This window comes from Eptesicus fuscus, chromosome 2 (genome assembly GCF_027574615.1).
Source record: "Eptesicus fuscus isolate TK198812 chromosome 2, DD_ASM_mEF_20220401, whole genome shotgun sequence".
Taxonomy (NCBI): Eukaryota; Metazoa; Chordata; class Mammalia; order Chiroptera; family Vespertilionidae; genus Eptesicus; species Eptesicus fuscus.
Window position 1 is genome coordinate 26,057,284 of NC_072474.1, and position 13,661 is coordinate 26,070,944.

At 46.3% G+C, this 13,661-nt stretch overlaps 1 protein-coding gene across 1 annotated transcript in view; it reads left to right on the forward strand.

Annotated features, from left to right (window-relative positions):
* FAM171A1 (family with sequence similarity 171 member A1) overlaps positions 1-13,661 on the forward strand; it is a 128,720-nt gene that overhangs the window by 79,397 nt on the left and 35,662 nt on the right. Inside the window, exons 3-4 of the mRNA XM_054725996.1 lie at positions 6,914-7,006; positions 12,935-13,093. Of these exons, the coding sequence (XP_054581971.1) occupies positions 6,914-7,006; positions 12,935-13,093 (252 nt within the window). The remainder of the gene's footprint in view (positions 1-6,913; positions 7,007-12,934; positions 13,094-13,661) is intronic.

Here is a 13,661-nt window from a genome sequence, read left to right on the forward strand (position 1 = left end):
AAACAGTGAAATCACCAACAAAAAGCATAAGATTGCAAAAAACTTGGCCCTGAATAGATCACAAGAAAGGACACTTTCAGCAGGAGAGCTAAAGCAAGAAGGCAGTGTCGCCCGTATTTGACCCTGGGCTGGGAACGTGCACAAAAGGAGACCCAAATCTTTCACCAGTCTGTACGTTCACATGTATTGACTGGGGGATTGCAAATAAATTTAAGTGCGTTGGCACATTCACAAATATGGGATACACAAATAATGAGGATCAATTGTAATTACATATATTCTTTTTGACTTTGTTAACATGATCATTTGAGAAAAAGCAGCCATTCCTCTAACGTCCGTTGTTTTAAATGAGTCAGATAAGGCGAACACTGTAATTTAATTGAAAGAATTTTAGACTAGGCATGAAGATACCCAAGTTCTCGCCTGCCCCCCTCCCCAACTGGCCCCTCACCCGTGAGCCCATCATGGCTTTCTGAGCCCATGTTTCTCATTTCTAACCTAAATTAATAAGACTGAATAATTCTCACCAGGTCTTTGATTGTTTTTCTCTGGTTGCCTTGTCAACATAGGAAAGATTATCTTAACTAGATTCTAACAGAAAACATGGCTAAAATTTAGACTGGACTGTTGTGAGAAGCAGAGCAAACGGTTATTGTCATGCGTAATTTTGAAGGCCAACACTAACACTTTTGGTATTCCAGATAATTGGGCAAGGAACAGAGAAAAGTTGGGAGCTTCTAAAGTACAGGGGTGGGAAAAAACAGGTTAAATTACCAGCCATCATTTAAAAGATAAATCATAAGGATACTAAGTACTAACAATAATAATAAGAAAAAAATACAAATAAATAATGCAAGAATTAATGAATAAATAATAATACAAGAATAAATGCTATTTTGTATACTCACAACTGTAAACCTACTTGTGCCCTCCCGTATGTTGAAAATTTGAAACAAAAACATTCTTTCTTTACTACTCGTGCACACGTGGTTTAGTTTGAATACACATACTTACGAGAGTTTGGAATGGATTTCTTTCTTCATCCTTGACTAGTACCTGGGAGATGTTTTTCTGTCTTCTCTTTCAAGGAAGTAGGAATAGACTGGGGAGGGAGAATCCAGCTTGGCAAACAGTAAAACAAATTTAGCCATATAAAATGTAACCCACCAACTAAGGACTATAAGTCCACATCTTAATTGTTTTCATCTCCATAGTGATTGCCCAGTGGACCTTTCGCAGTGGTCCAGGATTATTGCCGCGGCCTCTGGCTAATTCAGTCTGCCTCTTCACACCACCCTCTATTTTACTGAGCATTAGTGTGTGAGTGTGAGTGTGTGTGTGTGTGTGTGTGTGTGTGTGTGTGTGTGTGTGTGTAGGTGTAGTGTTATACATCTGCCTAAAGTCCTTTGGTGTCCTCCAGATACAGTTCGAACTAAACACAACACAGAGACCCCCCTCCCATAGCCACTTCTCCCCTGCATATGTCATGGGCTGGTCATCCTGAGCAATTTGTCATTCTCTGCAGGAATCTTGACGTTTTTATCTTCTCTGTGTTTGTCTACATTGTTCTCTTGGCAAGCTTGTCTCTGTCCTTGAATGTCCAGTGTGGCTATTTGCTGCTGCATGAAGTCCTCCTGCCTTTCCCAGGTACAGGTAGATGTTCCTTTCTCTCTGCTTATCAAAAAACACACATCTACTTAGTGTGACAAGAGCCTCCAGACATCAGTCAGCATCTCCTCTGTGGTGGGGAAAATGCTGTCTACCAGCAGACCTGAGTGCCCCCCTGCCACCTCCCTCCCGCTGGGGCACTCCGTCCTCCCAGGGGCCTCGCCCCTGCCCTCCTGCTTCAGGAAGCCCCGGCTGGTGCCTCTGCCGCCACACAGCACACTTGGGACAAGAACTCATTTTTCTCTCCTGTGTGCAATAAGGTTTGAGAAACAGTTTGCTAGAGCAGATGCCTCTTGTAGGAAGTACCAAATCTTTAGGTTGGAAGCATTTTTAAAGCATGCTGTGCTGGTCACAAACATCGGGGAGACTGATTACAGGTGGTTTCAGAGCTCAGCTTCCCCCACTGGTCGGCAAAGAGCTCTCAGGCTCTCTGATGGAGCAGACAGTGTCCAGACGGCTGCACTGAGAGGGCCAGAGGGGCAACCCCTGCCCCAGCTGTGAGCTGAGTGGTGTCCTACAGACAGAACAGTCTGGCCCTTTCTCTCTGGCCATTAGGTACCCTGTCCCACCAGGCGAAGGGTCATTGTTAAAGAAGGTGAAGTTTACCTTTGAAGTGATGTTGTGAGATTGATCCCAGTTAGGGTTCCTCCCATTAGCCCTGGCTCACTGGCATCACCTGATCCACCCTCCCCCAACCTGGTGTGGAGTTTTCTCCCAATTTTGAACCCCAGAGATGGTTTCTCTTTTTTTTCTTTATTTCCTCTTTATTGTTGACACTATTACAGATATACCCATTTCCTTCTTTGCCCACCTCCCCCTGGCCTCCGCCCCCCTGCCTCCACCACACTGTTGTCTGTGACTGTGAGCTATGCATATATGTTCTTTGGCTAATCTCTTCACCTTTTTTTTTTTTAATAAATGTTCATCATTCAGATTATTACAGTTGTTCCTCTTTTTCCCCCGATAGCTCCCCTCCACTCGGTTCCCACCCCACCCATGCCCTTACCTCCCCGCCCAATTGTCCTCATCCATAGGTGTAAGATTTTTATCCAATCTATTCCCGAAACCCTTACACACCCTTCCCCCCGAGAATTGTCAGTCCACTCCCTTTCTATGCCCCTGATTCTATTCTATTCACCAGTTTATTCTGTTCTTCAGATTTTTTATTCACTTGATTTTCAGATTCACTTGTTGATAGATATGTATTTGTTGTCACTTTGTTGTTCATAATTTTTATCTTTACCTTTTTTTTCCTCTTCTTAGAGAACACCCTTCAGCATTTCATATAATACTGGTTTGGCAGTGATGAACTCCTTTAGTTTTTTTCTTATCTGTGAAGCTCTTTATCTGACCTTCAATTCTAAATGATAGCTTTGCTAGGTAGAGTAATCTTGATTGTAGGTTCTTGCTATTCATCACTTTGTATATCTCTTGCCACTCCCTTCTGGCCTCATAGTTTCTGTTGAGAAATCAGCTGACAGTCATATGGGTACTCCCTTGTAGGTAACTAATGGTTTTTCTCTTGCTGCTTTTAAGATTCTCTCTTTGTCTTTTGCCCTTGGCATTTTAATTATGATGTGTTTTGGTGTGGTCCTCTTTAGATTCCTCTTGTTTGGGGTTCTCTGTGCTTCCTGGACTTGTAAGTCTATTTCTTTCACCAGGTGGGGGAAGTTTTCTGTCATTATTTCTTCAAATAGGTTTTCAATATCTTGCTCTCTCTCTTCTACTAGCACCCCCATAATTCAGATGTTGGTAATCTTTTTCTTTTCTTTAAAATATGTTTTATTGATTTTTTACAGAGAGGAAGAGAGAGGGATAGAGATTTAGAAACATCGATGAGAGAGAAACATCAATCAGCTGCCTCTTGCACACCCCCTACTGGGGATGTGCCCGCAACTAAGGTACATGCCCTTGACCGGAATCAAACCTGGGACCCTTCAATCCTCAGGCTGACGCTCTATCCACTGAGCCAAACCAGTTTCGGCAAGATGTTGGTAATCTTGAAGTTGTCCCAGAGGCTCCTTACACTATCTTCATATTTTTGGATTCTTTTTGCTTTTTGCTTTTCCAGTTGGGTGTTTTTTGCTTATTCATATTTCAAATTTTTTACTTGATTCTTGGGATCCTCTAGTCTGCTGTTGGATCTTTGTATATTATTCTCTATTTCAGTCAGTGTATGCTTAATTTCTGATTGGTCCTTTTTCATATCCTTGAGGGTCTCACTAAATTTCTCGGAGGTTTCTAGAAGACTCTTGAGTAACCTTATAACTGTGGTTTTGAACTCTATATCCAGTAGTTTGCTTTCATCCATTTCTTTCATTTGTGACTTGTTTCTTTGTCTCCACATTTTGGCTGCTTCCTTGTGTTTGTTTCTATGTACTGGGTAGCTGCAAAGTCTCCTTGAGTTGATAGAGTGGCCTTGTGTAGTTGGTGTCCTATAGGGCCCAGTGTCTTAGCCTCCCCAGTCACCTGAGGTGGACACTCTTGGTGCACCCTTTTGTGGGCTGTTTGCACAGTCTTGTTGTCGTTAACCCTTGATTGCTGTTGGTATCACTGGGAGGAATTGACCTCCAGGCCAATTGGCTGTGATGACCAGCTGTGTCTACACTGTAAGAAGATCTGTTGCACAGGAGACACCCTTATGGGTCAGAACTTGCTTCAGTGGGGCTTTGGTGCTCACTGAGTCTGCCCCTTGAGTGTGTCTCTTACGGATGTGAAGAGTTGTAATCTGGTATGGTCTCACTCTGACCACTGGGTACAGTGGCTCTTGGATCTCCAAAGAGGTGCAAAGTCAGCCACTGTCTGGTGCCGCCCAGCAGGAGCTACAGAGAAATCTGCAGATTCCTCTTCTTTGTATGGGGTTTGGGAGTGCCCAGACGAGGCCCAGCTGTGAAGCAAGGCCGCTGCTGCTGCTGCTGCTGCCACGTAGTGAGCCTTCTTTTGGAATCTCTGGGGCTCTCTGACCCAGCCGCAGTTTGTTTTAGGCAAAAGGACAGGCCATTCATATGCAAAAGCCGATGCGCACAGCTTGGGTGGGGTTGTAAATTGGGTGGGGCGGGGTCTCTGGGAATCACCAGGATGGAGCAAACAGCAATGGCTGTCCTGAACCAGAGAAGTCCCTGGTTCTCCACATCCCGCACCCCTGTGCAGGAACAATGATTGCTGCAAGCACCTTAAGAGTAAGCCGCCCTCGCGTTTCTGTCCCGATGCCAGACAGTCCAGTTTCTCCCCGTATGTGTCTGGGTCCCCCAGAGTCTCGCCTGGAACTAGAGTTCAGACCAAGCAGGAGCTTGTATCTCCCTCCCAGTTTAAAGAGCAGCACATCCAGGTGCCAGCACTTTCCATGCCTCCGCACCTCTTACCGGTCTCAATGAGCTTTCTTCACATCTCTAGTTGTGGAACTTCCACTCAGCCAGCTTTCCCATGGTTCTGGGTAATATTTGTTCTGCCGTTTAGTTGTGGTTTTGATGTGGTTGTGAGAGGCAGCAAGTATAGGTGATTACTGAATGGAATTGCAGGACATCTTGGTTTCTCCTCCTCTCTTCACCTTTTTTTATCCAGGATTCTTTTATTTGTAATCCTTTCTTTATTTTGTATTTGGAATATCATTCATATAACATAAAACTCACCATTTTGAAGTGTGCAATTCACAAGATGATATACCACTATCTAATCCCAGAATATTTTCTTCACCCTCAAAAATACCCATACCCATTAGCATTGGCTTGCTACTTCTTACTCCCTTCCGTCCCTGGAAACCACTAATCTCTCTGTCACTGTGGACATTGCAGATAACTGGAATCCTATAATACGTGGCCTTTTGTGTCTGGCTTCATTCACTTAGCATAATGTTTTCAAGGTCCGTTCATGTTATAGCCTGAATCAGTACTTACTTTATTTCTTTTTATGGGTGAATAATATTCCATTGTGTATATAGACCACATTTTGTTTTTCTTTTCATTGGTTGATGGATATTGGGTTGTTTCCACTTTCCTGGCTATTATGACTAATGCTGCTGTGGGCATTTACATACAGGTTTTTGTGGGAACATATATTCTCTGTTCTCTTGAGTGTGTGTGTGAATGTGCCCGGTAGGGTTTCTAGGCCTGGCCAGCAATCAGGGCCGATTGGGGCCTTCTGGCTGCCAGCCGGGGCCTCCCTTCCCCCACTGCCAGCTGCCAGCCAACACCTTCCTTCATTCCATACCACCCCCTGGTAGTCAGCACATGTCATAGTGAGCGATTGAACTCCCGGTCTCCCGGTCAAACTCTCAGTAGGTACTTAATTTTAAACTAGCGTAAGTTCTATCATCTTATTAGTTCCCAGAATTGGGCGAGATACCCTTTTACCATCAGGCACACATTAACCTAAGCATATATTTTTGAAGACTTTCCTAATGTTAATATCTGATGTTATATGTTTTATATTTGTATAGTGCATACATTATAACTTTTTATATATTCCTATATGAAGTTCAGATGTTTTACTAAAACATTTTAATGAAAAGAAATAGTTGACTATTGTAGGGTAAACTGTTGTTGTACAAGTGATGGTAGCACTCCTGTGACATGGCGGAAGTCTTGCCAATCATACTTAAAGGAAAAACTGCTTCCTTTCTCTCACACTTCTGACACCAAATGAATGGTGTTTTTTCTCAAACCAATCAATTCTTCAACTCTCTGGACACTGATGGGATGTCCTGCAATTCCATTCAGTCTGACATTAACTACCCGGAGTTAGCACACACCTCACAGGTTAAGGGCTCAGTCCCATGAGACCACCCCCACTTCAGACAGAAGTCCCAGGTTGTCTCCTGCACTTCTGACTGACCGGCTAAAACCAAGGGTTTCACTTACCACCCCCTCAGGTCCAATAATCTGCTATAATGGCTCACAGAACTCAGGGAAACGTTTAATTTACCTTTGCCAGTTTATTATAAAGGATATTGTAAAGAAAGGGGCTGGAAATTACAAGTCTCTAACCATGGCTTGATCTTTCTGGCAACCAATCCAGGAGCCCGCCCCAAGTCACCTCATTAGAACGAAAGGTGCCCCCACCGCCCCAGCATTCAGGAAATGACAAGGGATGTAGGAGCTCTCTGTTAGGAACCGGGGCAGAGACTCAATATGTATGTCACAGTGCGAAAAGTCAATATTGTTGATTGATCTGAAGTCAGAGAATACAAAAGTTAGAGTCGGCATTTTGATGTAAATGAATTCCCTTACATCCATTTTTGTTTCTGCAGTGTTTTCTTCGCTGAGCCTCGGCCTGCTTCCAGAACGATCCGCTACTCTAATGGTTTATGAAGATGTTGTCCAGATAGTCTCAGGATTCCAAGGTATGTTGAATATTTAAAAAGGGAACTGACAGTAGCTTTTGGGCTGACTACTCAACTCTTACGAGGGACAGCTTATCAGGTGGTGATAGCAGTGGAATTATCCAAAGCCGAGACACACCAGCCATTGTCTCTGTCAGTGCACAACCCATTTGAATTTTGGTCAAACTGTCCATTGGCTGTGATCTTGTTTCTGGTAGGCTCAGCTGCTAGATGTGGAGACCGCACCTCTCTCATCCCCACAGGACACAGTATTCACCTCGTGAGGTCAGAGCCAGGACCCTGCCTGGGCCTCCCCGGCCAGTAGGCAGGGTCACTCTTAAAAGGATCGTAAGCATTCAGACGTACAGAGTTTCCGTTTTGCAAGATGAAAAGGTTGCAGAGCTCTGTTGCAGAAAAGTATAAACGTGCTTAACGCTACTGAACTGTACACTTAAAAATGGTTAGGATGGTAAATTCAGTGTTCTAGACTTTTACCACAATAAAGACAACCCCCCTCCCCGCAACAAAAAAGGAAAACAGTTCATGAATGCTGGAGTGTGGCTCTTCCCTCTCTAGTTTAGTCCATGCCACGGGCAGCGATGTGTGCAAGCGTGACCTCACCCCTGGAACTTCTCTTGCAAAGACTTGTACTTCCCCTTGGTTTGGAGTTGGGGTTGGGCATAACACTTGTGTCAAACGTATTTCTGTGATGAGGTTCCACCTAACCTATGGGCCTTGAGAATGCTATTTCCTGGATTTCAGTGCTTTACCAAACTAGTTTTTTATTTATGTCTATATTTTAATACCATTTTATACTAATAATTCTTCATCTAACCACATTCATGTGCCATCTGCAAATGAGCTGAACTCATTCATTCTTTATCATGGAGTCGCTATGAGAACACACGGAGGTGAATGTGTAACCTCTGCTCTTAGAAGATGGGTTTGAAGAGAAGATACGTATGTCCAGCAGCATATGTAACTCGAGTTTGGGAGAGAAAACAGTGAAAGCCATGAGTGATCATCTTTCTCTCCCCCTCAGTGAGCAGACGGAGGCCTTCGTCCTCAGCTTCCAGCACATTAGAACCACACCGTGGCCTCAGCCCACTGGCCTTGGGACCTCCAATTTTCCTTTGCTTAGCTTTGCTACTATTATTTCACAGCTAAAAAACTAACGGTTTTCCTTTTTCCCCAGTTTCATTACGATGTAATTGACCTACAACCTTGTATTAGTTTTAGGTGTACAGTATAATGACTTGATACAAGTCTGTGCTGTGAAATGATCACTACAGTAAGTCTCATTAGCAACTTTCGTATGTGCAACACAGTTTTATTAACTATAGTCACCATGCTGTGTGTTATATCCCCAGGACTTACTTTATAACTGGGAGTCTGTACCTTTTGACCCCCTTCATCCATTTCACCCACACATCACCCGCTGCTTCTGGCAACCACCAGTCTGTTCAGGGAGATTTGCAAATATACAAATAAACATAACACAGAGCACAGAAAGATCAGTGCTGTATGAGAGATACAAGTAGAGTTTAGAGCATGGGGTGGGATCAAGAAAAGCTACACCGAAGAGGCGGCATTTGAGATGTGTCTTGGGTGAGGTATAGGACCGCAGATGGAGGATGGGAGAAGCTGCAGACATGGAGAAGAGCATGGGCACGCGTGTAGAAGCAGAGAGCTGTGCGGTCCCACTTGGCCAGAGCATCTCTTCTGATGTAGGCTTGGTGTACTAGGGAGGGATATGGAGGTGAGAATGAAAAGAATTCATTTCTGCCTCCTATAAACAGAATGACTTTGAGCAAGTCACTTAACTTCTTTGAGCCTCAGTTTTCTCACCCATAAAGAGAGGAGAGTTCCTTCTTCCCAAGATTGTTGTAAATATTAAATAAAATAATATGCATGCAATAACTTTTTAAATTCTTAAAGCATTGAACTATAGCTCTCACGGGACAGGTGGAGTAGTAGTTTGGGTCCAGTTGGTCTCTAAATTGTCACTGCCATTGTGAATTTGGTAAATGGTGTAGATCCATTGAAGGTTTCTGGGCAGGGAAAGGATTTAATCAGAGTGCCATTTTAGAAAAGTCAGCGTGTGAGTAGATGAAAAGGAATAAGTCTGAAGCAAGGGGCCAGTGAAGAGACTTATGCAATAGTTAAGGCAAGGAGTAACATAGGGTTCTGTAGGGTGGAGGCAGAAAGGGAAGAAAAGATGATGCTAGAAATGTTGCTACGGGGAGATTGGCCAGGCCTGGCACTTGAGCAAATGTGCAGAATAACAGAAAGGGAAAATGATGGTGACAACCTGGAATAATCAAACCTGAGGTTGGGGAAAATGGGTGTTGTTACATGGGAGAGAGGTTGAGGGTGATTTTCGAGTGCTTAATGGGCATCCAGGTTGCAGTGTCTAGAAGGCAGAGGAAATGCAGACATGGAGGTTGGCCGAGAGGCCCGGGCTGGAGAGGAGGGTAATAGCTGAGGTTGTGGCAGCGGAGCGGAGTTGGCACCAACAGCCCAGAAACAGCAGAGGTGACTGTGGCAGGAACTGTTTCATCGGAGGTAGGAGGAGGAAGAAAGTATTTGCAGAAGGAAAAGCGGGCTGACTCTGGAGAGGCCAGAGTTCAGGACCATGAATGCCAAGAAGGCGGGGGCGGTGAACAGTGTCGACCATTGTGAAGAGGTCAGGGGGCGGTGAAGGCTGAGAAGCGGTCCCAGGGTTGGCACATTATGTAGTCATCAGTTGACATTACCAAGGGCAGCGAGTGCTGGGGGTAGAAGCCACATCACTGGGGGTTGGGTGGAAGGAGAGAAGCCATTGGCTTATGGGAATAACAGTTGAAGTCATGTTTTATTGTTATTTTTCTAGATGAGGAAGAAATGGGTATATATGTTGGTTGGGGAGGAAAAGCCTGCAGAGCAGATTATTGACGAAGGCAAAAAAGAGTTGGTTGAGGCACGTCGTGCTCAATAAAACAAGCAAAAGTCAGGATACTTGGGTTGACCTTGGAAGAGAGCAGGGAGAGAGAGAAGACGGAAGAAAGATTTTAAAGTGCAGAGAGAGGATGCGATGGCCCCACTATTTTCCATAGAGGAGAGTCTGAGCATTTTGGGAATGGTGTTTGGAGCCCGAAGTTTGAAACAGTTGCTGTGGGGAAGGTAGGAGAGAGGCATCCAGAGAAGACAGACAGACTGTCCACTCTCCATCTCCCATCCCCACCCAGTTACCTCCCTTCCCGAACGGTGGGGAACTTAGCAGCCCTAATACATGAAGATAGGCTTAAGGACCTAACGCTCCCTCAGCCCCACCCATACCCGCTGTAAAGTTTACTCACACCCTGGCTTAGGATAGCCTGGAGCCTTACACTCCTCAGGTGTTTCCTTGGTCATTCACCAGGCACAGGTCTTGCCTGTGCCCCGTGGGGTGCATGCTTGGTCCCTCAGCAGACAGGTATCCAGGTCTTGCTGGTCACAGCGTGTGTCCAATCAGCCGGGCCACATCCCCTTGTAGTACACCAGCCCCAGCATGGCCCCTCTGTGGCCCCCACCCCAGCCACTTCAGATAGACCCAAATGTTGGGCCAAGGACCAACTTCTCCTGAACAGAATGGGGAGGGAGGCAGCAGAGGGAGAGAGGGAACAGGGATGGGGAGGGGAGAAATATATCTCCCACTAAAATACATAACATGTTAGAGAATAAGAGAAGGTACGAGGGAGACAGGCAGGCAGGCAGGCAGGCACAGAATTGGAATGAGATCCCAGGGGCCCCTGAGAGCTGGGAGCAGCCTTGGTTGTGGTTCCAGGTCCTAGACCATCCCTGTCAGGCCTGGCTGGGGTGTTACCCGTGGGTTCAGTGTGATTCCCTTGTCCCTGGTCTAGTGTAAGTAGGTTTCTGTTCCTTACAGCCAGGGGACCTCATGAAGATCTCATCCCACCCATCTCACAGGGGCTAGTCCTAGACCTGGAAGGGCGCACATATCCTGCCCTGCTCCGGGGTGACCAGCCTGTCACACGTTAGACACGTCACTCTTTATCTTAGTGAGTCTTTTGTCTCCCTACTGCGTGAAACCCAGGCTTTAGCACCATTTTTAGACTGAAGAACAATAGAGAAAAGGAAATTAAGTTCACTATCATTGAAAAAAATATTGGAAGCAATGACTGTTATATGGTTGGGGGTGAGGAGGTGAAAAAGAAAGGGCTGACTTTGACTTTTCATCTCTGAGGGCAGCAGGGAGAGGTCCGAGGAGGCAAGCAGCACATGTGGGGAGTGGAGGGAGGGGAGCAGGAGAAGCTAGCAGCTCCCAGCCTGGGCAGCAGGTCCATGTGGCACTGGAACTATGCAGACTGAGGCGATGGCAGCAGGAAGGCAGCACTATTCTGTGAAATCAGAGGAAAAGAAGACCAGACTAAGAAGAAATTGAAGTGGAAAGATACACAAATAAACAACTCAAGGCACGTGGATGCCCCTACGTGACCGAAGGCTTGTTTTCGGGACGAGAAAGGGCACCGATGGTCGGCAGCAGGACTGGTGCTTGTGCCGCTGTTTCAGTGTGACCGGACTTAGATGGGGCTCTCATGACTTGGGGCACCTGGCCCTCTTGGGCCCTGAGGCTGGTCTGTTTTACGGAGCGGAGAACCAGCCATTTGAGAAATCTAATCAATGATTTTTAGGAGTTTGGGGAGCATTGTGACCACCTTCGCTTACCCCACACGTCTATGTGGGCAGTCAATCCATTGGCTTCCATGGCCTCGCCTGTAGGGAAGAGAGACGTAGGCTAGTTCATCCTTCGAGCTCTAAAACTCCCTTATTCTAGAGCACTTCTAGATAGGTGTATCCCCTTAAAAGTTTGTGATCTGGAGGCAAAAGGAACCCTGGAGTAAGCATTAGACCATCAACTCTGGGCAGGGCTATTGGGCCAGACCACCATGGTGGGGAAAGGGCGCCCCCAACCAACCACATGGTCCACCTCAAGCTGGGGTAGGATATATGATGACCAGAGTGTCAGGACAGAATATTGTCTTTAAGGAACCACTTTATTTAATGAGGAGAAATGTTGGTAAATGCTACAACTCCCATTTCTTTCACTTTTGTCTTGAAGTTTTTGCTGGGTTTGTGCAAAACGACTTCACACCTTTAGGTCTTGTGACTGCCGCCTCAGCATTAGGTAAAAACAGGTTCAGGTTTACAGTCAACACATCTAGAGCAAAGTCAGTCAGCGGATGATGTCACAAGGCAACTGTCTGAAGGGCCTGTCACCTCACCCGTCCTTCTGCACAGAAGAGTTGGCGTTGGTAAGGGGAGCGTCACATTTCTCCAAGAGCCTCGTCATAAAATCTGCAACATAATCAGTCCCCAATAGGATGCACCCCACCAGCCAGGCTGGGTGCCAGGTGGCAGCTCCCCAGAAGGAAACGGGCTCCTTACTCTTGGGCTCTTGTTTGCAGTTCTTGTCCAGGCAGGCTGCACATTCAATTCCTGCCTCTGCTTTGATTGGGTCTGTGGCGTTCAACCAGATTTTACCAGACAGAGAAGGATGTGTTTGCAGCCAAATCAAAGGGTATCGCTTGCCTTGTTTGTGTAAAGAGATTGTCATCTACTTGTTTCACTTACACGGACTTGGTTTCCCTAGATGTTACCCCATGCATTGGCAAATGCTGTGCAGTGCAAAGACTGCTCACAGATAGCACTTGGAAAGCTTTTTGTTGAAAAACCTAAAAAACATCCTGTGTCAAAACAAATGCAACAATGGGCCATTATTTCTCTGCCCATAATAGCGCGTTGTCACGTCTCGGTGTCCTGCGTGAAGGGAATGGGGTGGAGGAGATGTGGGGAGAGCTGAGGGCAGGGGAAGCCTGCTGGCACCTTACCGAAGCACTCCTCGTGTTGCATGGTCTAAAAGCAGAAATTGCTCCCTCGGGATGTAACTCAGAGGTGAATTCCCCGCAGGTGCCCGGCCGCAGCCTCGCGTTCATTTCCAGAGGAGAGCGCTGCGGCTGCCGGAGAACACCAGCTACAGTGACCTGACCGCTTTCCTGACCGCCGCCGGCTCCCCCGCCGAGGCCGACAGTTTCCCATACTTGCGAGGATTAGATGGGAACAGAACAGGTAATTTGAGTCTCTTCTTCGTGCCTCCTGGCTTCCGTGTTTGAGTCTTTGCCTGTGGCTTGAAGGGTTGGTACTGAGTGGGAGAACTGAAGTTGCAGAGGGGAGGGCGCCTTCTCCAAGTCCACGTGTGTTCAAAGCTGTTCCCTAAGGAATTTCGTCTGCACCACCGCGCAGTTTCAGCGACTGTCTCCTTGAGCCTTTCTCCTGGTCCCAGCTGCCCTCAGCACCTTCTCTGAGCTCTCCTTTGGTGGAATGAATATATTTAATTCAGAGAAGTTTTTTTAAATTGAAAAAAATTTTTAAGTATAAAATCAGGCTAGAGGTTTTCTGGCCCTCTGTCCTCGGCCTGGTCCCACTTGCCCTCAGACCGTGTGTTTGCCCGTCTGCCTCGCTGGCCTTGCAGAAATGCACAGCCCGATCCGCCAAACCCCGTGTCACAGCTGGGGGGGGAGGCGGTTCCGGGGCTGCTCCGAGATGAGCAAACCAGTGCCCTCCACCCCCAATAGATCAGAGAAAGTAAAAGCCACTAGCCCGAACATTTGTAATAAATCCTCATCAGTCAAGACTG